Source organism: Pithys albifrons, chromosome 2 (assembly GCF_047495875.1).
Source record: "Pithys albifrons albifrons isolate INPA30051 chromosome 2, PitAlb_v1, whole genome shotgun sequence".
NCBI lineage: Eukaryota > Metazoa > Chordata > Aves > Passeriformes > Thamnophilidae > Pithys > Pithys albifrons.
The window spans coordinates 64681519-64709373 of NC_092459.1; the positions used below are offsets into that span (position 1 = coordinate 64681519).

The 27855-nt window shown below is 39.2% G+C and overlaps 1 protein-coding gene across 1 annotated transcript in view; it reads right to left on the reverse strand.

The window, feature by feature from the left end:
- ESR1 (estrogen receptor 1) overlaps positions 1-27855 on the reverse strand; it is a 172614-nt gene that overhangs the window by 110532 nt on the left and 34227 nt on the right. The window contains exon 2 of the mRNA XM_071549314.1: positions 2965-3469. Coding sequence (XP_071405415.1) covers positions 2965-3469 — 505 coding nt within the window. The remainder of the gene's footprint in view (positions 1-2964; positions 3470-27855) is intronic.

Sequence of the window (27855 nt, forward strand, 5' to 3'; positions counted from 1 at the left end):
AAGAAATAAAATATAACTTCAGAATTAATAGACACATAGCTATATAGCTACGTATTATTACACATCTATCTATAGGCAGTACAATTTTGAATATTTATTAACAAAATCAAATTATATTAAAAGTTTTCATTATCCCATACTGTAATTTTTAAGTTGTGTGACTGAAGATTTTTTAACATTTTATTCAATGTTAAACAGAATACCATTTTCAGCTCCAAACTCCAAAGCTTATTTATTGTCCTAGCTACTTGTATGACTGAATGGAGCATTTGTATGTCAAATTCAGACTATAACAAGGTGATGCAATGCAAATATTTCTGCCCTAAAAGCCAAACAGCACAATTCAGATACACAGAAAGCTAAATGAGAGTTGCAGAGAAGTCTTTCTGCATCTTAGGTTACATGACATTACAGAAGCAGGCAGCCATATCATAAACTGATCATGAGCCATTTTAAATTTTATTAGGGCTTCTGGTTTTGAGAATTTTTGCATTCACCTACTGGTAAATTTTGCATACTTCTACTGGTAGGTTGTTCCAAAACCTTATCATTTTGGTAATTAGACATCTTCCCATCTCCGGCATCAATTTATTCATTGCCAGATTACACTGCCCTGTGCTCTCTTTTCTCCTATAAGCCAACTGAAACTAATGAGATTAGTCAAATAAATAAAGCAAATTGGAAGTTTTTTACAGAACTTGTTCTTAAACCCCATGACTAGGTATTTAAATATTTCCCAGGCCCTAAACATCTATTCATATTCTTTTGGACAGGCCATTGGTAATTGGACTTGTGCCAAAATACAAGAATAAAGACCTAATATTTAACGTTGTGAAGGTGATAACTGTAAATACAATCTCACAAAAATGAAAAGAAAGCAAGCAATTTTTTTATCAATTTAGTTCCAGCAGTACTATGCCTGTTAACAAAAGGTAATCACAGCAAATGCTCTGAAACACATTTCTTACTACAACATAAGATACGCTTTACAGAATTATGGCTGGAAGGGGCCACTAAATCATTTGTATAACACTGTATGCAGAAAAAGTTCCTGGCATATCCAAGATCATAAATTCACCTAATTACTGCTGCACTAAAGCCTCAGCAATTACATATGTCTAATACACATCTCCAAGGGTGACATCCAACCTTGTTCAGAAATGTCCGGAAATGGAGAATACAACACTGGCCTTACACATTTGCTCTGGGAGTTAAACTAAGAAAGTACTTTAATTTTATTTTGAAGGCTCTCACCTCAACTCACTGCTTAAAAATTAAAAGAACACTACTTTCATAGTTCAACTTCTATTTCAAGGTCATTCTCCAGTTTGAACCCTCCTGCAGTAAAATACTTGACTATAGGAAATTTCCTGACTGGGTGTTTCAACTTCATAAACTCACTACTCCACTGTTTACATATCTAAGGTCACTTACACACTTTTCACCATAGGTTTGCACTGGACATCCATGCAAATAAAAGACTTGCAATCTAATGCAAAATTCAGTTTCACTCTCAAGTCACTGGTAATCATCCAAGATCTTTATGTTCTGACATTTATTCATTCTTCCAGGATTTGGTTGCACTGAAGTGAATTTTGCTTGAAACCAATTCAGTTAACAGGTCACTGTATTGGATAGTTTTACGTAACCATTATCTATCATTTCACCAGTCATCATTCCATCTGCTCCCCAAAACTGATTAATCATTTGTAAAAAGTGCAATCATCACCTATTTTTTGGACCAGATTCTACTATTAGATTCTTACTCAGTCTTAGATTGTCCTTAAGAATGTTGGTTGCTGTTCACAGTAAAATGTTATATTGTGCAAATAAGTCTAGCAAAGTCAGGACTTTAACATGGAGAAATGGCTTGCTTTTATTTTTTCTGAATCATTCCATTTCTAGCAAACTCACCTGTACCTCTCAAATCAACAGAGACCAACAGAATTCAGGAAAAAAATTACGTCTAACTGTTCACTTTGATTCAGTAAAACCCAGTATAATAAAGTGGTGCAAAACTATGCTATAAACACTGCGAAAACCACTAAATGTGTGGGTATTGCTGTGCATGAGTTTTGGTGGGTTTTTTGGAAGCTATAATTCTATCAATTTCTACCACTTACTTCAAAATAGATGTACATTGTCTTCATAACTGACAATAAATATTTAAACCAAGGAAATTTATTTCCCCCCTTCAAAGATACTTTTATCTTTCTAATCCAGACAAAAGAAAACAAACAAACAAAACAAAAAAAAGAAAAAAAAACCACATTCTATTGAGGGACAAAAACACAAACACACACACACACACACACACACACACAATCCTATCTTTTGAAAAGTAGCATGCTGCCAGTTTTATAGTTAAAATATATCACCCTTCAATGAAAAATGCATGCTAATGTGTACACAGTTCTTCAGATAGCTCAGGAAGGTTTTACTGACTGGAATACTGTAACTGAGTCAACTCTAACAGTTTGATTAGGAAGGATATTATGTTTCTGAGTGACTTCGTATATAAGCTGCTTCTCACACTGTAAAGGAAATCAGAGGAGAGAAATACTACAAGCTAGGACCTGAACAAACAACCACTCACACCCAGAAATTTGTGATGGTGGAAATCTTTTTAGTATACTTCAGACAATATTCTAATATATTACAACAGTGAGATCATTTGCAATTCTTTAACCAAATATAATTGCGTGTTTTCCCAGGAAACATTTATACTCATTATTTGAGTTTTTTTCATTTAGATTAAAGTTTTCAAATTTTATAACTTACAGTCACAGTGGGCTGTAGATTACAGTTTTGTTTTATTCAACAATTTTTCCTATGGTCTAGCTATCATTGATGATTCAATCAAATCACAAAAAAGGGAAATATTAGGGCATAACAGATTTCCACATTCTAATTTTACTTGTTCATCTGCTTAAATAAAAAAGAAAAATTATCTGTAGCATTTACCTGTAGAAGGCTGGAGGAGCAGCTTCCCTCATCCCAAAGCTGCCCTGATCATTGTCAAGGTAATAGGGTACCTGTTGGCTGTGATGATGGATGAAGGGTGAGAGCTGGGGTGCCGTTTGCAAGAACACCACAGGGCTCGGTGGGACACTGTTCAGTGAGTGAAATCCCGCCAGACTGCTGGACCCAAAAGATTCAGAAGTAGGGGCATAACTGAGTGTAGTAGAGCTGTACACTGGAGCCGCAGTACCAAAATCATAGGTAGCTCCTTCTGGGTAGTTAAAAACTCCTGTCTTGTTGGTCTCCACGTACATGTCGCTGAGTGATCTTTCCAGAGGAATCTTCAGCTGAGGTCTGCTCAGTGTCTCCAGTTCAGTTCCTTGAATCTGGTGCAGCAGGGTAACTCCAGAGGTTTTGGTGTGAAGGGTCATGGCCAGTGCTAATGGCAGTGAGCAAGGAACATATCTGCTTTTACTGTCAACAGTGAGATCGGCAGCTGGCAGTCCACCTAAAAAAAATACCAGAACCTATTCTGAGGCTCAGCAGAAATCATAATAAAACAGCACTACACAGGTATTTCTCTAATCTCAGCAAGGAGGAGGATACAAACAAATGCAGAGTAAGCACCGAAAACACACATTCTCTCTCTCTCTTCCTCCCTGCCTCTCCCTCTAACTTTTAGGAACTCCTCATCTGCGCTAATATGCATTACTAGGTGTTGGCTGTGAGCCAGGAACTCTTGCCTTGTGCCGACATTGGTTTAAACATCACTTCAGAAACAATTAGTTTTGGAGTTATGCCAAATAATTGTCCCTCTAAATGTTACTTCATTCTTACTAATTTTTTAATTTTTCACTTCAGGGTACAGCACTTTGCAGCAACTAACGGGAGAGAACACTTAAATCCAACCAGGAATAGTCCAGTGTCAGGCAGATTAGTGCCTTTTTTCCTCAGCAGGCTCCAATCTATCTGTACTTATCTCTCCTCCTGTTTGATTCATTTTCATGTTTGTTAGAAATATGTAATGTGTGCGTTGCAACGACCCTGGGTAGGACTATGCTGTAAGCAAGATAGGGCAAAGCAGAATGTGTGTGTGCAAGTGCGCCCATCTGTGTGTCTGTGTGTGTGCAACAAGCTTCAGTCAATAAAGCTAGCTAACAAAACTGAAGGGTGTCTGATATCTATGCAGAAGAAAAGGTTTATAATATACTTTCATCAGCAATAGCAACTTGCAGTTTAACCAGAGTATAATAGTAACATTAAAAAGTGAGAAAAAACATTAGACCAGCCTAGAAAATTAATTCTGCTTCTTTTTAGGCTGTAAAATGATGAAATAAACATCATTCAAATTTTGGCACAGTTAAGAAATAATTATTTGATGGCATGACACATTAATTGAATACAGGAAATTCTTTTTCCTAGTCCTGTGAACAAAACCTCAGCAAACTTGAATTTTTAAATCAGACTAGATAACCAAGTAATGTACATAATCAAATGGGATCAGCTTTAAAATAAACTGAAATGCCTCTTAAAGTTATATTTAGAAAGATAAAAAAAAAAAAAAGGAAAAGCAAGAACATAATGAAAAGGTGCGGCATGCATGCTTCATCTTGCAATTTCATTCCATATAATTTTAGCTTCGCACAAACCCATTCTCCCAAACCAGCTAAACGAAAACCTACAGAAACTGTTTCAGGCTCTCTAGCTTTATTGTTGCGGTCTGTGGTTCAGTCAATTAAATACGTTAATGCCAACCCTGAATGCATTAATATATGGCCTCCAGTTAGTATGTTTTGAATACTAGCAAAGTCTATGCTATACTTAACTCCACAGTTATTTGGCTTAACCTTCAAAAAACCAAAAAAAATGAAAAACTGAATATGCAGGTCACTAAAAGCTTCAAACAAAGTTTACTAAAACCAGTTTTATTTTAGTAATAATACTATGTTTTCAGAACTTCTACTAAAATAGACAAAGTTATTTATATTTGCACAATTGTTCTGAAGCAATATACATTTTTACCTTTGCAGGCACACAGCTAAGACAGCAACATACACATAACTATGTACTTGATATATTTCCTCATCCCACCAGCCACCCTCCCTTACCCTGTTCAAATTTCAGATTGTAGACTTTGATCAAAGAGATAAGCTTGTTTAAATAACACTGGACTAAACATGTTCCCAGTTAAAAAAATAATAATCAGACAATCATACCCAGCAGTTCAGAAAGTCTTCGAAGGGTTATTCTGAAAGTATGCCAGACAGTGTGAGAGAAAAAAAAAAAAAAAAAGAGTGCATGTTCTCTTAGAGTGGGCGACCGTGCATCTGCAGAGACTCACAAAACAGCAAGTAAGCAAAGCTCTAAGCAGTGAGGCTGCAGGGCTACACAGGCTGAAATGAATGGCAGTTTACAAGTTTAAGTCAGCCACTCTTACACATTTCATTTTGAGCTTCGTAACACATAGTCAAAGCACTATCTCTTATTAAGCTGCATAATCTGAGAATTAATGTCATCCTGCCTGCCATAAGTTTACACTTCTATAGTGTGCTACAAAATGGACTTTACATTTTTATCTAAAGCAATATCCAACATGTACAATATGTTAGACTTACTTTGTTGATATGCAATAAAATGCTCCAGCATAACAGCTATGCAGAAGATAGAAATGTGCAGACAGAGATTTGAGTTCTGAGTGTGTCCTGTGTGAGCTCAGTGTTCCTTGCATGCCATTTTTAAAAATCTCATTAAGTATTTTTGGGGCATGGTGTGTTTTTAGGGAGACAAATATTTAAAATTTCCATCACATGCAAACAGCATTAAATGCACTGCAGGGTTAACTTGAACCACCATCACTTCTGCTCTGTATCATTTAAAGTAAGGTCTCTATGAGCAGCTTTTCACAAGCCACAGTCCTCTCACTAAAAGGGCTCTGCAATAGATAGCTGAAGTACCTGTGAAGCACACAGCCAGGTACACTTTTCAAAACAAAAATGTGTCACCAGCAAGATCTTGGGGACTGGCTGAGAACATCTGTGGTAGCATCCTGTAATGTCTGGCTTACTTTTCCTGTGGAAGAAAAGCGAGAGAGCAAGAAAGGGCAGGGGTGAGGTGGAGGGTTAGTCAAGCCAAATTCCATGAAGAAGTTGAATTTTTTACTTTTGCATACTGAAAAAAAATCAAGTTTTTATTCTGCTTACTATATATGGGATTTTTAGACATAAAAAGCTAGGAAATGCAAAAACTTGTCAGAGGGTTTTTTTTTCTTGTCTTACATGTTAGAGACTGTGGTGCTTGCTCCAAAATAACAAGCACTACTACTTCATCCTGCTTTAGAGATAGCATTAGATGTATCTACCTGTAGACTCGCTGCCCAGAAAAATGAGATCTAAGTTTCTAAAACCTGGTATTAGTACTTAAAGGTCAGGACTTACTTTGCCACCCAGTTTGATCACTCTGATCTATTACATGTTAGATTTTACATGTTCTAGAATATGGCAATATTACAATATGGAAATGTGTTCAGAAAGTAACAATAATATCTGGTGGGTTTTAGTACAAAGTTTATGCAAAGATTTGGTTTTGCTAAACCCCACTTCATGTATGCCTTTAAAATTGTGCAGACCTTCACTGTGCTTACCTCACTCACTGTGGTGTTTTGCTTTGTTTTGTTTTTTTAAACTCCATGTAGTAACAAGAGAGAGTAAATAAAAATGTGAATTGGCTGCAGCATCTTCATTTCCAATGCTAAAGAGACATGTTCAGAAAATACTTGGTCAATGGAAAATCTACCTTCTCAGGTCTGGTAATTTCTTCACTAATGTGCATTCAACTGCAGCCAAGCTGCCCTATGTATTTCTCTCACCTTAATGAAAGTCTAATATTGATTTGGAGTTACTGAGCACATACTACAGGAGAATGTCATCTATCATAGACACATAAAAATAGAGAGCAACTGGTTCTACAAAGTCTGAAGGTTTGCTAAATTTGTATCAGGGATAGATTGGGGAGTTTGCTATATTTCTAAAGTTTGGGAGCATACAAATAAAATTTGGCTTTGATCCATCCATATTTATGTATGCACAAGAAGGAAAGAGAGCAGCATTTAATGAATACTGAAGAACTAAGAGAGAGCAGTCCACTGCGACTGAGAAGCACTACAGACATGTTAGCAAGGAAGGTCAAAGCAGAAATTGCATCTTCATACACAGAGATTTTTATCGAGATTTGTTCAGATGAAACAGTGGGGATTCAGGCACTACTCTTCTCATGAAAATGAGAAACTAATAGATTAGATAAAAGCTGATTAAATCCTTTGTCTCCCTTTTTAAAATGTCAGCTCTTCTGTTTTCCTTTTCTACATAGGTCAGAGTTACAGTCTGGTGCCCAACTCAGATTTTCCAGAGTATGGAACTTACTCTAAATTAGACTAATAAAATGCCAAATGTAGTAAAATTAAAACTAAATCACATTTCTATTGCTCTGTGTTTAAATTAGCATGGACAGCTGAAAAATATTATATCTAGATATATTTCTAAAGGCAAGTTTTGCTTCTTTTGATTCATCAGTGAACGATTTGCTTCTCGTTGACAGACAACGAGACTGATCAGATTAAGTTAGCAGACTTAGTCTGCTAGACTGCATAGTGCAGCTTGGCCTAACTAGACCATCAGTCCAGCACTTTAAAACTAGAACATAGCTTCAAAAAACCTAAAAGTAGCCTCCTTCCACTGATGGCAAATATTGTGGCACCAGCAAAGTGGTCTCAGAAAGAGAAATAATAAATGGATAGATAATGAAAAATACAGAAAATATTAACTTATCTAAATAACTGGAAGGAAGTTAAGGAATTTCCAGTGTCATGAGCAGCAGCAGTTTTCTACTGAACACAAATCCTGAAAGCCAGTCAAGGCTGTAACAAAATTAGTTCAGTTTATAGGAATAAAAAAAATATTTTTTTAAAGTAAATAAATAAATAAAGGAAGAAGAAACAGTCTAAACATATTTTGCATTTTGGACAAGATAAAACAGCAGTTTGAGGGAAAAGAAGATGAAACTAGAAATACTATACAAAGACAGTTAAAATTATAGGAAACTTTAAAGAAAGCAAAACTCCATCCTATAACAGGCATTTTTCAGCACCGGCTTTAGTAAGTATTCCAACAAAAAATGGTAAACTCAGAAGACAGACTATAAATTTTCCATAAACCTGCTGACAGTGAGAGACCATAAACTTTGGCGCTTTGGTTCCACAGCTATAAAGATAGAAGCTTTTTTTAGCTGCTGCAATTAAAGAAGACTCTATTGCGCATAGCAGGAGGAACATTATGTTTTTCCAAGATTCCACAGTAACATCACAGAGAAATTGTGTTGTCTTCACTCCAGTGAGGAAACTCCTCAAGACAGACAGCTGGAGAACAGCACCATCTACCCCACAGCTTTATAAATCTATGGGAAATAAGTAATAAATAAATAAATAAATAAACAAACAAACAAGCAAATAAATAAATAGAAGCCCTTGGTACCGCTAGACAATCAAGAGGCATGCTTAAAAATTCCTCAGGCTCTAAGAAGAGATAAGTGCTTCATGCTGTCACTGGGAGTTTTAACATTTAAAGTTTTATAAGTTGATATGAAGATGTATCTTTTCCCCATTTCCAAAAATCCTACCAAACTACGCACGGCACCAAAAGGCTAGACCTAAGATTTCTAATCCTAAAATTTTGGTTTGGTTGGTTTTACTGGTATAAGGGGAGCTTCTGCTTTTTCATGTCAAATGTAAGTAAGGACTTTAAAAACATTTGGTCAAAATAGTTCTTATTCCAAACAGGGAACTGTGGAATACAATTATTCCATGCATATTTTTGTTAATTTACAACATTTAAATATAGCTTCAAGTTTACCTATACTTTGTGTGAAAGACCTATTATATATTTTGAAATTATCTGTGTAAATGAAAGAAAAATCTAGCTGGGATTTTGGCACAGCTTTTTGGTAAAGTATTTGATGCTTTAAATTTTAAGACTTTGTTTACAGCTGTTTGTGATACTATAAGATTTTAGCCATTTAGGTGGAAATTTCGTGTGTCAGTGATAAAATCAGAGGCAATAATTTGAAAGTATGTGAGCAAACTGGAAGGAATTTTTTTTGCTTTTCCATCCCTAGAGATTTCTAAAAACTGTTGAAACAAGAAACCATTTTGCTGCAGCAAATGAGGAGTCTGGAGGCAGGAACTTTGAATCTGGCAGGGAGCTGAAACTGTGTGTCACAGAACTGCCTTTTGCTATTCCTCTGAAACTCCATCCACACTTGGCCAATTTCTCAGCCGTTGAAAACGTTGCAAGTTTTTTACAGTTAAGATTTCTGAAAGCTCCTTCCTGGCTGAGCCTGCTCTCTCCTCTTTCAGGTCTTAGTCCTGACTCGACTGGGCACAAAACTTCGAAAGAAAGTGAATGACATGCTAGATGACAGACTAGTATAGATACAGAAAGTTTTCCTTTTTCATTACTCTTCTGGGGCAGAGTAAGGGTCTGGGCTTAAATGCAAATTATTGTGTCAGTTGTGAGACTCAGTTTCAGTCTCTGGATGCACAGGCTGAATTTCCTAAAACCAAAATGGGACACCATCTCCCTTTTCAATTTGGCATTGGAAAACAGAATGTAGAAATGCAACCCTTTCTAAAGGAGTAGACGAGATGCTGTAATATAACTAGCCTGTGCATTTTTTCAGTTTTTTGCACCTAAGATGGGAGATGATAAGACTAAATAATTCTGCCCAACTCATACAGAATTAATACATACATAAAATGGGCCAAAATACCTGAGTACTCTGGACAAACTCAAAAGATATAAAGATATTAGCAAATACTGATGTTTCAAAGTTAGGAGATGTTTTCATGGATGCAGAAGAACAGCAGGAAAAAGATATTTCTCTGATTTCCTACACAAAATGTTAACCCCTGGTGAACAAAGATGTGCATTTATAGAAAAACAGCAATATCATGATTTAAGGGTAAGCAACATTACTTGCTTAAATACAAACACAACATCCTAAGAAAACAGTTCTCACAGATCTAGCTTCATATAAAAACAAGAATGAGCTCCAAAATACAAAATGGTGGCTTAGTATCCCATCTTAATAGTAATTTTTTCTATTTATATCAGATAAAAATTGAATGTGGATAAGCATCACATCTGGTAAGCTCCAGCCAACTGAGACCTCCCTAGTTACTCAGGACTCCTGATAAATGATGGAAAGTGGATTGGTGAGCACTTCTGCCAGTTCCCTCAGCACCCTAGAGTGGATCCTGTCAAGCCCCATAGACTTAAGTGTGTCTACATAGTGCAGCAGGTTGCTGACCAATTCCTCGTGGATTATAGGAGCTTCATTGTGCTCCCCATCCCTGTCTTGCAGCTCATGGAGGCTGACTACCCTGAGAACAACTGATTAATAGTGAAGACAACTTACTATTAAAGACTGAGGCAAAAAAGGCATTTAGTAACCCAACCTTTTCTTCATCCTTTTTCAGTCTGTTTCCTCCCTGCATCCAATAAAAGGAGATCAGTCCTTTTGTTGCTAATCTATTTATAGATATATCTTTTCTTGTCATTTATGGCAGCAGACAGATTAAACTCCACTTGTGCTTTGGCTCTTCTTGTTTTCTCCCTGCATAACCTCATGACGTCCTTGTAGTCGTCCTCAGGTCCAAAGACTCCAAGCTGGTCAAAATATATAAGGACAGTCTCAAGCAGCAGGGCCTTCTCAATTTGTAAGAACGAAGGCTCAGTGAGACCTTATTCCTATCTACAACCCTCTGAACAGAGACTACAGAAAATACAGAGACAAACACTTCCAGGTGCACAGTCACAGTTCAAGGGGCAATAGGACACAAGCTGGCAAATTCTGATCAGACACTAAGTATAATTTTTTTACTTTAAGAGTGGTTAAATACTGGAAGAGGGTGTCCAGAGATGCTGGAACTCCCTGTCCTTGGAGGATGAGACTGAGCTCTGAGTTCAAGACTCAGCTGAATGAGTTTCTGAGCAGCCTGACTTAAACCTTTTTGAGCAGGCCTTTGGACTAGCTGATATCTTGACATTTCTTCCAATTTATTCTACGATTCTATGCATCTAATATACAGATGTACAACAAAATACTCAGAAGAGATTAATTACTTTGATCATGATAGTCCCCTTTTCCACAGCTGCCTGACTTCAAGATCTCATACATTTCATGGTTTAAACTTTTCTGCAGTTCTCTCATCAAGATATCTGTCTTTTTTAATTGGTCTGCTATTACCCCTAAATTAGTCAGGAATTAAGGAAGCTCCACATTCCCCTCAATTTATCTACTTACTGGCCTGAACAATGTATTGGTCTCAGTTCCCTATAATAATTTGAGTTAGGAAGAAAAAAATTCTATTGGCCTCACTGCACCTCCTCAGCATTTCTGTAAACTACTCCAATCCTTATCCAAAATATCTTTGCTACTCATTGCTTCAGTAATGAGCCCACCTGTTTTCAGCAGTCAATGACACACCCATGTTTGAACACTCCCTAAAACTGCAGCAATAAATAATCAGCCATCTTTTGTGGCTTCCACAGAACAAAATCAGCTGCCTTTTTTGATGAAAGTGCCTGTCTCCATCAAAAGACTCATTCTGAAGTGTCATTCCATGGGCCTAGTTCCCTGTGTCAATGTTTTTCCATATATACATAGGATGCAGGGACATATACAATGAAGCGGCAAGAGTGTTTAGAAAGTAGAGCCTAACCACAAAACAGAAGAAAGTGTAAAATCAATCTTATAAGTTTCTTCAATCTTTACTCTTCAGCAATGGTATACAAATATACTGCATCTGGTTTTCACACTTACACATTCACATTTCCTTCCTAGAAGCTGTTTGTGATGAGGCTAACCCTGTCACCTCAAGCAGTTATACCTATTGTGACCCTAGATAACTCTTCACCCAACTGGCTTGGAAAAGTCCTGGTACTTTCAGCATCTCATTTTTATCTACCAGATACTGGTAGCAGAAGTCCCTTTGAGTAGTTCATTGCTGCCACTGATCATCCATCTGGCACATACGCGAGAAAAGCACAGTCAGACAGCAAGTGTTCATTAAAAATTATCCTGTCTAGCAGGGAAGGAGCTGCCTGCAATTGTCCTGTAGGGACCCCAAGCAAAACAGCAAATTCAATACTCCAGTGAGAAGAAGTGTGTTAGAAGTTGTAGGGAAAATGCTAATTCAACAGGCCTTTGTAACTCAGATCTGTGTTGTCTGTTCTGGTGTACTTTTTAAAATTCTCTATCACCAATTGTTAAATACCATGAGTTATCACGAGGTCAGAACCACCTTGTGGCGGGTGTTTGTGTGTCTGTGTGTGTGTGGAGGGGACAGGGATGGGTAGAACCTCATGGAGGTGGGGTGGCATCATATCTGTCATGGCAGGCCTTGGAGCCCACACAGAGAAGTCCTGGAGCGGCTGCCACTCACAAACATCCTGGGAAAACCGTAGCACCTCACACCTCCTGGAGTACCTGACCCAGCTCAGATAGGCAGGGACAGTGAGACTATGGCCCCTCAGCCTGGCCTGGGACCCCAGAGTGGCCAGTATGTCAGAGGCCCAACCTGGGGGGTTTGGACACAGAGACCAAAACAGCTAAACCAGATATAGGGGTTCCACATGACATGGTCCTGCCACGTGTAAGTGTGAGAGTGGATCTGTCAGAGTTTTGGTGGTAGCTATCTCTCCCTCTTTCTCCCTCTCTCCTTGCTCCCTCTGCTTTTTTTTTTCTTTGCTCCTTTCTTCATGCTTTAGGTGACTTGGAGCTGGAGCGATTGGATTTGACTGAAGTGTTGTAGATTGACTGAATATTGACTTGCATGTTGTTGGTGAATATGTGCTGAGCTGGCCTTGTGGTGGAACATTTTGTCTAGCTTGTGTAGTGCCCTTTTTTAAACTTTTACCAAGTTTCTTTAATTTTTCCCTTAAATTAATGAAGAAACCCTTTGAGAACAAGTCCATGGCTTGTTCTCTTGATGTTATCTCAAGGTATTGAACAACTCTTTTTATATATATATACTAAAGTAAAACTCCTAGCTGAGGTCGTGAGACCACAGGTCAGGAATTGAAGTGCAACACCAATTAACAAAATATTTCTATTTCCAACAAAAAATCAGCTCTTCTACAAAAGAAGTCTCAGTAAGAGGTTTCCTCAAAAGATATGATTCCATTTAAGTAGCAGAAATATGCTACCTATATTCAAACATGCATTTTGGAGCTAATAAGTTGGGGTTTTTCCATAACACTCATAGTGCATGACCAGAAAGATCTTGAAATGAATACTTATATGGCATTTTCTGATATATTTACACTTTTTATTTGAATAAGTGATAGGGATTGTATTAAATATATAGTCCTAAATAAGGCTGTGCTGTATATTTTCTATGATAATTTGAATCAGTCGTTCTCTTCAGGGGAGCTGATCATATTGAGGTAAGTTATGAGTTTAAGTGCTTTCCTGGATCAGGGCCTAAATCTCTGATGCTCACACACACATCATCTCCAACCATCAGAGAAGTCCAAAATTAACAGTCACAGAGGTTATATCTTATTCTTTGGGAATAACTTGAAAGCTTAAAAAAATTCTGGTTCTGTGATATAACATACTCTGCTTAATCCAAAGAATTTTCAAAAGTGACTTAACAAGTCTACAAACATGGTCAGTAGAATCTGAAACAAACACCAATGCAAAACATTCAGTTCTATAGGCATTGTTATTTGTACTCAGGATCACATAAGATCACCATCAGAAATTGGGTTCTCGTTGCGCTTAGTACAATGTATACTTAGAACAAAGAATGTTTACTTAATAGGCCAGATTTAAATATCGAGGCTTATACCAGTGACTGAAAAGAGCACCCTTAAAAAACAGGTGGCATCTCCGTTTCTTCACAAAATTAAAATAGACCTGATAATGTTTCTCCTGCTTTCATTTCAAGGTTGCATTGTTTAATAAAACAGAACTCTGCTTTCTAAACTCTAAATATAAAATCTTTTGATCAAGCTATCAAACAATTCAACATTTGCAAATAAAGAAACCCATACAGAAGCAATGAATTAGCACGAACAGTAATTGGTAAAAAAACCCAGGGAGTTACAAAGTAAGCAACCTCACAGGACACTCATGAACTAACCATAGTGTAACTGAAGCACCAAAATACGCTACAGCTGCTGAAGTCTTCAGTTCTTGCTAGAACAGTCATAAGCAACAACTAAATCATACAACTTCAGTGTTGTCTAACCAGTGTCAAACAGAAAATAGTGACACAATCATCAGCAGGACACTACCTCAACACAGAAAGAAGGGAAACCAGCCTAGGAAAAAACTAGACTTTTTGTTAGAGAAAGCTTTCAAAGTCACTTTTTTGCATCTGTAGAAAGACAAAAATGCATTGTCATCTGTCAAGCGGAACAAATAGGACCTTAGTGATTCAGTAACAGTTGCACTCTCTTGGCAGATATTAGCTTGTTTAAGGCAGGAAAGATCAAAGGAAGTAACTGGATGCCAATAGAAGGAAAAAAAAAGGTCAAAGTTATTTATTATTACAGCATTCCCCTATCTTTATTTGTTCTTCCACCATTTTCATTGTTTTGTGCAACAAGGTGGAGGTTTTCCTGAAACACAGCAGTCAATAACATAATGCAATGGTTCTTTTGCAATACAGGCTCTTCTGTAAGTTCACAAGTCATCAGAGCATTAGGTTTCTCATCCATAAGGGTGTGTGAAATATATAGTTCTATATATTCATTTAGCACAATAGTCTGCAAGCCACAGAAGTTATTATTAAGGAGTTAGAAAACTAGAAAGAATGAACAGTAATCATTGGCATTAGAAATGTCAAATATAAGAATATTTATATTTGATGTTATTTCAAACTACAGGAAAACCAGAATTAATATTAATTAGTTACCATTTTTCCAAGGATGTGAGGTTTCAGATGCAAAACCCTTAAAAACTGAAAACACTGCCATCCACAGACTTTTGCACCTGTGGCAAAATAATTTAAATTTTAAGTGATTATTTTCCCTGAAGAAATATCAATAAATTTAATTTCTTATTGTGTAACTAAGATATAGGATTATTCCTAATAATTCCTGTGAGATCTTGCCATGGTCAAAACCTCAGCAATGCATCAGTTGTGCAACACAACAGAGAGAAAGGTCAGATCTGTACTACGCAAAGACAGCTGATAAACAGAGTCCCAAGCCACATTTACATGACTCCACTCTGAAATGTTGAGAAAGACTACTACTAGCACAGTGCCATGCTCTGGATGATGAACCCGTTTCACACCCGTTTCTAATACAGTTACTTTGCTTTCTATAGCAAGTTATTAACTTTGTACTGTGTCATATATGAACTAATTCAGGCAGTCATGTTGCTTGATTCTTTCTACCACATTTCTTCAAAAAGAGTAAGTATGCTTAGAAAGGCCTCTTAACAAGAAATAGAAATGCTCAGTAGCGAAGACCCTATTGATTCTTCTCCCTTGAGTACAGATAGTCCTGGCATCATTAGCACTATAAGGACTGGTGACACATTACAGCCCAGAATCAATATGGTGACTTTGTGAATGGCACCAGGAGGGCTGGAGCCCCTGAAAGGAGGTTCTTATGCAGAGGCCAGTGTCAGCCACCCTCATCAGAGGTGGCTAAGCAATGAAGAGGTGACAATGAAGATGCTCAAAGCATCTTCCTCAAAAATACTTCCTTTAGTAAGCTACAAGTAAACAAAGCTCAAGGCTGTTCCTATTCTCATGAAAACAGGACATACATGTAGATTCTCTGCAATTTTACTATTAACTGTTGTAATATTCCACAAGATAAGTTTGGCATGTGCCAAACAGTACTACCCCAAACTATTCCTGAGCTTAGGATGTTAAAAATTACAGAACCATTACTTCTAGTTATTTTGCATTCATTCACCATTTCGTGGAAAATATTAGTACAGATCCAAGCTATTCCAGGACAATTGGTCCAGCTGCCTATGAATAATCTTGGGTGTATTGGATTTATGTTTATAGCTAAAGCTCCTGGCTTTTAATTTTGATCCAAAAGACTGGCTTGCAACCTCTTGTTAGGTGACAAAGTTCAAGAGCAATGCAGGCTGCTTAAAGCCTGGGCACGCCTCACGACTAGCAGCTTCAGCACGACTTGAGTATACCCAGTGAGTTATTGCACATTTCTGACCTGAAATAGTCAAGGGAGCATTTGGAAGGCACAGAGGAAACACATGTCTGCTTTAGTGTTCAGGGAATTCACCTTCCTGAAAGCCAGCCTGTAAAGTCAATCTTTCGTGCTTGTCAGGGTTTTAGAAAGAATAGTTTTGCCATACAGCTCAAGCGATTTAACAGTGAACTGTCAACAAAACTGGTCTGATCCTTCCTGCTGTCTGCATTCCTGCCTCTTCTCATGCTTCCAACTGGAGACTGACATTAGCAAAAAGGTTTTGCTGTTTTAGAAAGGTATCACGTTGGTGCAGCTCTTGAGCCAGACTAGGAGAAACTGCAGGGGCACATGTCCAGAATGAAGAGGGAGATCACCTTGTTCAGCAGCAGCAACAATATACAAAAATGGCTGCTTATCAGTCCACAATATGTGCTGAACACTGATGACTTTTAACAATATCTCCAACTTCACTGTGTGGAATCCATGCTTCAAAAATTTCCAGCATATAATTTTCCAGTGGGAATTCTTGTTTAATTACTTCACACACAGCTTAATTTTCCCAGGCAGTTCAACCCACTCTTCCCTATATAGTATTCTTAACTTGCTGTTCACTTGTCTTGCTCAAATAACACAAAACACACTTTTATGCAAAAAAATAAAAGCACTGCTAAAAATCTTCATCTGCTCTGTGACAAAACAAATGTATGCTGAGTGTAGGCAGCATTTTATCTCAGGTATTCAAAATGCATAAAACCACCCTTGATAAAAGTGAATGGAGTTTATCTAAATTTAAAAAGTAACTGACAAATTTGCATGATGACGGTAACATTGTTTTCACTTAAATCAATGAATAAATAATCCCTATAAAATTAATTGCATTATCCTCAAAAAAATTTTCAACAATGTGAATTTCATGTGAAAATAATATGGCACTTCTTATTAAAATAGGGGGGAAAATCCACTGCTAGGGATTACTGCTTTGAAATCTTGACTCAGGAGACACAGGAGCAAATGCTGTTACACAGTTGCCCTGGCAGATTAGCAGTTGATTTTTGACAAGAATCTCTACTGATTCCTTACATTTATGAATTCAAGATAAAAAAAACACCCCATGAAAGATACTGTAGCAACAATGTATGAACTCCAGCAAGGCTGAATGATTTTTATTTTCTCAAGTGCACAGTTTGTACTTTGAAGGCTTATGCTGTCATTTATTTTAATCTTCCAGACACTGTCAATAGGGATATGCTCTAACAATTCTATGAATGACACCTTTCACTCTCATGGATGGAAGTCCAGAACAGAAAGTGTAATAACCTAACAATTTAAAACACATTCTAGATTTTATGGAGCAGTAACAAAATGTATTCACTTGCACTTTATGCTCTCTTCCTTTAATAGATACAGCAAATTCACAATCATATTTGGCAAAAACAAAACAGGCTATCAAAAGCCATCAAGTCTCAAAGAAAGATTTAAAGGCAAGAACTACCTCATCCTACAGTATTTTATTTACTTCTACTTAAATAAGTTAAAAGACATCAACCTGGACTTCATTGCTTACAAAAATTTACAGTTACAAAGACTGTAATAAATAAAAAAGGTACGAAGTTTGGACGGCATGCTATAAAAATACTGATTTTAGGAAAAGCCTTCAAACACAGTAATTTTTTCAGCCATTCTAAAACACCCCATACGCTGATCTTTCAATAGCATTCACAAGTCAATACATCTGGCCTATACAGAACATGAGACACAAGCAATTGAACCATTTACTTCATATTTTAGATAAGTTACTTAATAGCTGCATGTCACCAGCTTCCTTTCTCCCAAACCAAGGCAGCTCCCTTAACTCACACATCCTTGCTGGTTGAAACTACAGCACAACCAAATTAAAGTGTGAAGTATTTTCTCAAGGAAAGTTTCAAAGGCTCACATTGCTTAAAAACATAACCTGCAAAGAAGAAATCAAAAGAGAACACTGTGAATAATCCCACTATGAAAATTTAGGTAGTATAATCTCATCTCAAAGAAATGGAAGCACATGTAGCATCATAGAAACCATCCTCCAAAAGAACAGACTACTGTCATTGAGACAGAAATGGAGTAACAATTTTGATAAAAATTGAGGCCTGATCATCTTTCAGAAGCTGAAGGCTTAAAAACACTGCCAAGGTCAGCATCTCTCCAAATTAATAGAAAGATGCATATCTTCAGCTAAGTGGCTAGTAATGCATGTCATTGCATCATCTCATTTGCTTTACAGAATCTTTGAATTCCACATGAATTCCTTTTCTAATTCTAGCTACATACTCATATCTTGCTCCATTTACAGCCTGTCTCTAGGTAATTACACATTACGGTAACAGAAAAATTAATCAATTTATTAACCTGCATTTTAAAGAAAACCAGAAGTCAGAATCTTTAGATGTAAACAGAGTTACAAAACAACATAACATTTTTGAGTATGTAACACATCTAGAGCACTTTGAACACATGAAAATATTGTTCAATAGTCTTATATCTTCTATGTTTAAATATGTGCAAATAAAATTTTTATTTTCTTCAGTTCTGCATCAGCTCAAATTGACAGAGATAGACTTCTGAATCTTTTGGCTTTGCTACATCAGTGTCTTATACTGACGAGAAGTCTGAAGAAATAAGTGAGAGGGAAACTGCATAGGTAACTCAGTCAACACGTCTTAGAGTAATAGTTAAGTCAATCTGTAAAAGATTTTTTCACAGAATCACAGAATATTCTGAGTTGGAATAGGTTTTCTTTCATTTGTTTTCAAAGATCCTTGCAAAAACTTCCAAATTTATGCTTGATATAATACCAGGTCAATTTAGCAGTCCTTGCTTTTGGGATACAGACGTTCCTTCAGGCCCACAAAACTAATACCATACAATTCATATAGTTAATGATCTGTTATACATAATACTTAACAACAGGTCTTTTGAATGCAATTCAGTAGCCTAAACACAACAATTTCACAACATTTAGGTCACTCTGGGACACCCAAGACACAACACTAGGCAGGCATACATTACTACAGAGGAGACCTATGATCCTTGGAGCAGCCACGTGTAGGAAATTGGCAGTTACATCTCATGGGCCAGTGAGCTTACACTGAGGTATGGTATGGCCAAACTTTGTGAACCAAGGTTTGGGCAGGGCTCTCCCCACATGGGTGTGCCCTTCCAGCCTGCACAGTGGATGTTTTAGGTGAGGCACAGCGTGTACAGAACTGGCCCCATCATTTAAGTCCTGAGGTCCATCTGCCACAGCCGAGTGAGCTTGGACAGTGACAGTGAAGTCCTCGGGACTGTCTACAGCACCCGGTACTAACCGGGGCTGACCCTGCTGAGCGTCTGAGATCTGACGGGATGGGATGGCAGGGAGGCATTGAACTGCCAGGGGACGGTCCCACTGAAACTCGAACTCAGGCCCTTGGGATTCAGAGTCCAGAGTGCTCTCCTTTACACCACGGGACCGCCCTGCTTACATTGATCAGCAAATCTATACATACAAGTGTATGGGCTATGTGTGTGTCTGTATGTGTATACTAGTAATAGCACAATGGCCCATATCTGGCCATGTGTATGTGTGCATATCTCTGAAAGGTCTGTTTGGGGGTGGGGGGAAAGCTATAATTTTTTTTAATTGCGCCATTTTTACACTTATAAAACAAACAGCAAAAGATGAGTCAAAATAATTTGCCGGACTAGCTTACCCATATACAGAGGCAAAAGCATTACTTGTTACAGAAGTTCACTCACCTTAAGAATCTTTCACCAGCATGATAAAAGCCTTTGTTTCATCTTTTATTACATATATCTTTCATGTTTGTACTTTCAGGTGCTGCGTGTTTTGATTTGGCATTAAGGTCTTTCCTCTAGTATATGCTTTATTACCACTTCCTATATGGAATTCCAAAAAAATTTCAAATCCATGATTTGTAGTTAATGTCTATTACCCCCTTATAAATTAGACAGATTTTTTTTTAACAGGAATTGAGCATAGCACCTATGCACATTTTAAAAAAATACATATATAGCCACTCTTGATATTTCTAAAAATGCTTTTGTTTCTGAAGTAGATATACCCATTATTACCTTTCTGAGCATAAATTGTTTTCTTCTTGCATTAGCAACACATTTTACGTTAAAAAATAGCATATTCTGGTAATGTTCAAATTGAAATTCGACAAGGAGTTCTTTTCTGTGGTATTTTAATTTAATGAACCAAATGCAGAATAAAAGCATTGATTTTCCTTTTCAAGGCTACTGTCAAAGTTTTGCATTCAATTATTCACATCAATTCATATTTTATTTGGAGAGTTATTCATCATCTACAAATGACTTAAGATATTCAAAACAAACTACAAGAAAACGTAACCACTACCAGTTTTCCAAAATGAACACAAAGACAATGTTGGAGACACCAAGGAGGCTCAGATCTACTGACCTTACATTATTCAAATGCAGTATATGAAGACACTTCTCTGGGGACACCCCCTTGTCGCGGGGGAGAAGCTTGCGTGCCCTCATGAGGTTGAGAGCTATGCTGGAGGTGGTTTGTGCCGCCGATAGGGTCTCCCATGCCAGACAGGTCTCAGTTGAAGGGTCAGACAAAGTGCGTCCACGGGCAGGATGGGCTCGCTAGCCATCTGGCAACCATCCTAGGAGAAGGACAACTCCAACCCCAAACCCAGGCAGATGGAGCTTGTTTAGCCCTGTAAGGCCATCCATCTAAGAGAAGGATACCCTAACCAAACCTACGTCCTGAGGTATTCCCTGTTACCGTCCAAGCTCGCTAGGCCGTGGCAGATGAACCTTAGGAGTAAAGGGTGGGGCCAGTTCTGCACACGCTGTGCCTCACCTAAAAAATCCATTGCGCAGGCTCAAAGGGTTCACCCACATTGCAAAGCCCTGTAGTGACAGGTGAGGGTCGAAAACGGCAGGTGATAGGAAGCAGCTGGAAGCCGCAGACCCAACCCTGCATGCAGGCGGTTCAGGATATGGGTCATTAGAGTCTTGACCCCGGAGATGACAGTCTCTTGCGGCAGCATCCTGAATGACCAAGCAGCCTTTTCTAGGGACAGCTCTGCTTGCTCCACACAGAGAGGGGCCTAGCAAAGGTGGCCTAAACAAAGCTCATCTCCACACCCGGTTGGATAACCGCGGCCAACCAGCATCTTCCATGCGGTCAAACAAAAACAGAGATTTCAAAGGCATACACCTGCCTGCAAAGGTGTGCTCAAGCTAACACTCTCATGTTGGAACATCAGAACCATGCTTGATACTGGGGATAGTGGACGTCCTGAGCGTTGTTCTGCTCTAATTGCCCATGAACTATCACGGCTCAACATTGACATTGCTGTTCTCAGTGAAGTTCGTCTTCATGAGGAAGGCAGCCTTAAAGAACATGGTGCTGGCTACACCATGTTGCTACTGGTCAGGCAAACCCAAAACCAAAAGACACCTTTCAGGAGTTGGCTTCATGATTAAAATCTCCATTGCCTCCAAACTTGAAAATCTGCCGACAGGTCATTCCAATCGCATTATGTCCTTACGCCTCTCTCTACACAACAAGCAACATGTTGTTCTTTTTAGCGTATATGCCTCAACTCTCCAAGCTGACCCAGCGGAAAAAGACAAATTCTACACAGACCTGCGCTGCCTCACCCAAAATGTTCCTGCAGATGATAAGATCATAATCCTTGGTGACTTCAACGCCAGAGTAGGTAAGAACTCTGAAGCCTGGAAAGGAGTCCTGGGCAAGCATGGCGTTGGAAACTGCAACGACAACGGATGCCTCCTGCTAGAGTTTTGTGCAGAACGGCAGCTCACCATCACCAACACTATCTTTCAACAGAAAGACAGCCTGAAGACAACCTGGATGGATCCTCAATCCAAGCACTGGCACCTCATTGACTATATCTTAGTACAACAGAGAAATGTCAGTGATGTTCGTCATACTCGAGTGATGCCGAGTGCAGAATGTCAAACAGACCACTGCCTTGTGCGCTGCAAACTTAACCTCCACTTCAAGCCCAAACCTAAGAGAGGCGGCATTTCAAGGAGGAGGCTCCAAGTCATCAATCTTCAAACAGCCACAGTGAGAGACAGCTTCCAGGTAAACCTTAAAACTAGACTCAAAGATAATCCCATAGATCCCTCTCCTGAAGCGCTTTGGCAACATATTAAAAAGTGCATCCTGCAGTCCTCTGAAGAGTCCCTAAGGTTCTTCTCCAAGAAAAACAAAGACTGGTTTGATGAGAACAATCAAGAGATCCAGGAATTGCTGAAGAAGAAGAGAACTGCTCACCAAGCACACCTTGCTCAGCCATCTTGCCATATAAAAAAAGCCGCCTTTCATCTTGCATGCAGTAAGCTCCAACAGAAACTTCGAGACACCCAGAACAAATGGTGGCTCGACCTAGCAGAACAGACACAACTATGCGCAGATTTGGGTGACCAAAGAGGATTCTATGAGGCCCTGAAAGCAGTGTACAGACCCACACACCAGGTTCAAAGTCCCCTACTCAGTGCAGATGGTCAACTGCTTCTAACAGATTAAACCTCCATCCTGAACCGATGGACTGAGCACTTTCAGACTCTCTTCAGTGCCAACCGTGTAGTCCAAGGCTCAGCAATTCAGCACATTACACAACAACCGGTGAAACATGAATTGGATGCAGCCCCTACTATGGGAGAGGTACTCAAGGCCATACAACAGGTGAAAACTGGCAAGGCAGCTGGAGTTGATGGAATGCCACCTGAAATCTGGAAGCATGGAGATCAAGCACTCCATGCCAAATTCCACGAGCTCGTTGTGCGTTGCTGGGAACAAGGGGAACTACCACCAGATCTCTGTGATGCAGTCATCATCATTCTGTACAAGAGGAAAAGAGAAAAATCAGACTGCTCAAATTACTGAGGTATTACTTTGCTCTCCATTGCTGGTAAAATCCTTGCAAGAATACTTCTGAACAGATTAGTACCCACTATTGCAGAAGATCTTCTACCTGAAAGACAGTGTGGTTTCAGAGCCAATAGGAGCACCACAGACATGGTGTTTGTTCTCAGACAACTGCAAGAGAAGTGTAGGGAACAGAACAAAGGTCTCTATGTAACCTTCGTTGACCTCACCAAAGCTTTCGACACTGTGAGCAGAAAAGGCCTGTGGCAGATCTTGAAACGTTTAGGATGTCCCCCCAGGTTCCTCAAAATGATCATCCTGCTACATGAGGATCAGCGTGGACAAGTCAGATATGGCGATGCACTCTCTGAGCCCTTTCCAATAACCAATGGTGTGAAACAAGGTTGCATTCTTGCACCAACTCTATTCACAGTCTTCTTCAGCATGATGCTCCAAAGAGCCACAGCAGGCCTCGATGAAGAAAACGACATCTACATCCGATATCGTACCGATGGAAGCCTCTTCAACCTAAGGCGACTGAAGGCCCACACCAAGACCCTGAATCACCTTGTCCGTGAGCTGCTTTTTGCTGATGATGCCCCCTCGTTGCTCACACAGAGGCAGCTCTGCAGCACTTAACATCCTGCTTTGCAGAGACTGCTGAGCTTTTTGGGCTGGAAGTCAGCCTGAAGAAGACAGAAGTTCTCTACCATCTGCACCTCAAGAAGTCTTCCATCATCCTCACATCACCATGGGCAATTTAGAGCTTAAGTCAGTCCAGCAGTTCACCTATCTGGGAAGTATCTTTTCCTCAGACGGTAAGATTGACAAAGAGATAGACAACAGGCTAGCAAACGCATACAGAGCCTTCAGAAAACTCCATAAAAGAGTCTGGTCCAATAAACACCTGAAGAAAAGTACAAAGATTAGTGTCTACAAAGCCATTGTACTGTCTACTCTTTTATATGGGTCTGAATCCTGGGTCATCTACCGCCACCACCTGCGGCTTCTCGAATGCTTCCATCAGCGCTGCCTCCGTTCAATACTAAACATCCACTGGTCTGATTATGTGACCAATGTGTCTGTTCTTGAACAGGCAGGGGTCAGCAGTATCGAGGCCATGCTGATGAGAACACAGCTGCGCTGGGCAGGGCACATCTCCAGGATGGAGGATCACCACCTTCCGAAGATTGTGCTCTATGGTGAACTCGCCGCTGGCTGCCGCAAGAGAGGAGCCCCGAAGAGGAGATACAAGGACTCCCTGAAACAACACCTCAGCCTTGGCCATATTGACTGCCATCGATGGTCCACTCTGGCCTCCAATCGGGATTCATGGAGACACACCATTCACAACGCTGCTGCCTCCTTTGAGAACACATGCAGAGTCAGTCTTGAGGAGAAAAGACAACACAGAAAGAACCGTTCCTTGCCAATGTCACCTAGGGAGATGTTCCGCTGTGCCTTTTGTGACCGGACCTGCCTATCCCGTTTCGGCCTTTTTAGCCACCAGCACGCTTGCAGCAAGCGTGGGTAGTGCCCTTCTCAAATCTTCATTCGCAAAGCCTAGCCATGATGATGATGATATGAAGGCATGAAAATAACTGATATACAAAGTTAGTGCTTTGTTGAAAAGTAAATCACTGACTAGTTGAAAACTGATACCTAAATTTGAAACCTGTACTCAATCATGGCCAGGCTTCACAAACGAAGATTTGGGAAGGGCTTTGGCCATGTGCGTGTGTCCTTTGAACCTGCACAGTGGATTTTTAGGTGAGGCACAGCGTGTGTGGAACTGGCCCCTAAGGTTCATCTGCCACAGCCGAGCAAGCTTGGATGGTGACAGTGAAGTCCTCAGGACTAGAACCTACAGCACCTGGCATTCCCAGGAGATCTCCCATCCAAGTACAAACCAGGGATGACTCTGCTTAGCTTCTGAGATCTGAAGGGGTCAGGCATCAGGGTGGCATTTAACTGCCTCTCTGTACTCAATAATGCTGTCTAAATGGGTCTTAAAACACAACTACATAGAAACAGAACAGATTGGAAGTGTATTGGAGGAGAAGTGAAATAAATATCTGATACCACATTGGTACAGACCCAGAATCCCCATAGCCCTGAAATATTTTCTTCAGCAACAGTGGCTACAAATGAATGTTCAGGGAATGGAAGGAACAGGACAAGTGTATGTGATATTTCTTCTATATATTCTCCTAGCTTCGATATTCTGCTCATGGGATATGTTGAGCCTAATTCAGTTACCTATTCTACAATTCTCAATGGAACTATCTTCCAAGTTGTTTTGATTCTCCCTTCAACCTGTACAAACTGTTTTTATCCAGAACAATGCCCATTATGGAATCTCACAAATGCCTAGTACATGGGAAATTGTTTCCTTTTGCTTGTTCTGAACTCGCTTCACTGAAGTTTCACTGCATGCTCTAGGCATCACTCTCTCTTTGGTAAAACAACTTACTACTCAGTCTCTATCCATTCTCTTCACTAAATCCAAAAAGACCCATCAAATCAACTCTGAAGACCCCTAGAGGAACCTATAGTCACCAAACATCTCCCTGCTTTATCTGAAAAATAATTGCTTTTGTCCTTTGGTACAGCACTGAAGCCATTCTCCTTTAGCAACTGGGTCCCAGTTTCCTGACTCAGGCAGGCTGGGATATGTAGAAGAGGCAAAACAGCATTAAAAGTCTCTATGGACAATTTGGAAGGAGTGCTCTGAGCATATCGAACACAGTAATACACTAAAGTAAAACTTAAAAAAGATAGTCGCTTACTTTATTCTATTTTATTATTTTATTTTTAGGTAAGGAAAGTATGACGAGCTAGATTGAGCTGGCAAAATGCCAACTGCCCAACACAGAGAAGGAAACCACCCACAACCCTGAGGGAAAAAAAAAAGTAGAACTAACACTTAAAATGGCAGGATTTTTATATTTTGCATAGAAGAGAGAAAATTAAAAACAGAATCTGATATAACACATAAGGGTCAGCCCCGGATTAGTACTTGGATGGGAGACCTCATGGGAAATGCTGGGTGCTGTAGGTTCTAGTCCTGAGGACTTCACTGTCACTGTCCAAGCTCGCTCGGCCGCGGCAGATGAACCTCAGGACTTAAACGGTGGGGCCAGTTCTGTGCTTGCTGTGCCTCACCTAAAATCCACTGTGCAGGCTGGAAGGGCACACCCACGAGGGGAGAGCCCTGCCCAAATCTTCGTTGGAGAAGCTGAGCCACACACACACAAATGTGTAAAAACACTAACAACAACCACTGAGTCACCCATCCAATAATATAGATTCAATCACTCCAGCTGAGAAACACCCAGCAAGAGAGGAGGAAAAACAAACAACAAAGAAATGTTTATTTCCCAAACCAACAGCTGTGAAGTGGTGGCAAGGCCTAACACTTTCAGCAATGGCGATAGCAGGTCTGCTCAGCACCCGGCCACGAAGGGGAAAGAGGGCTAGGCACCTCCTGCACCTTCTTTTATCTTGATTTGATGTCAAATGATATGAAATATCTCTTTGGTTGCTTAAGTCAGGTGATGTTTGTCCCCTCTAATCTACATTTTCAAGGCCTACTAAACTGAGGCCTACTAAAATTAAGGCCAAAACTACCTCATATGAATAGAAGGAAAATGGCAAACTGGTGGTTAGAAATTTTACTGGGGAAAATGAAAATTTGCATTTTGGTCCTGCTCCTAGAACTATTTGTAATTTATTCAAAGCCTGCTTTCATATAAAATTCACAAAATAAGTTTTAGACAAAGGCTGAAATTTACAACCTAAACAATACAGGAAGACTAATTATTTCTCTTTAGGTCTATTTAAGCTCAAGCAGCTTCATGCAAAGTATGCATGCTAGGAGAGTTCAGAGCACCCAGAGAGAACAGCAGGCTCAGAAACCTGCTGGGGCAAAGTACATAGATAACCCTTGCCAGCATTAAAGCAAAGTTTCTACCTGTGAAAGAGGCAGAATCTGGAACAATTGTTCATTAAAACACTAGATCAAAATTGTTAACTACAAAACAAGATTTCTACCTCTGATAACCCTCTCTGAACTCATAGCCAAGTGTGATGCCAAAGAAAGAAATCTTCCATATTCTCATTATGGTCCTAGAAGGCAATGAGATATTAACCAATGCAACACATAGAAAGGCAACTACAAAGTGTTCTCTTATTTTCTGGGTAGAGTGCTTAAGATGTTACTTATACATGAATTCTGGTTTTCCAACTGAAAAAGAGAAACTATTTTTTACCAGAATATTTACCCTAATTAATGATTTGCTTCCTGCCCAATTTTCAAGTAATGGTTATTTTTATAACGAAATTACTAGGATAAATTTAATATTTTGCTGATTGATGAAAAAAATTCATTCCAGGTGAATCTGCCACATTACTTAATTTAGCTTAGTTTTATGTATGTGCTTGTAATTGCATGGTTGGTATATCATAGAAGTACTTTGGTGTTCTAATGCCATGACAGACAATGGCTAGCTTGCTCCTAGTTTGTTTACCTATCCTCACTAAAGAAGGCTGCAGCAATGAACAAAAAAACATCCATCCATGACCCTTCCGTGTCTGACACATCCAAAATTTTTCACTTCCCTATGTCCAGATCTCATATACAACCTGTACATGCATAACACCTTGCCCACCCACTCAGTCTCACAATACAATTTTTACACTAGCACTACACAGTGTTCTCGGAGCAATTATAAA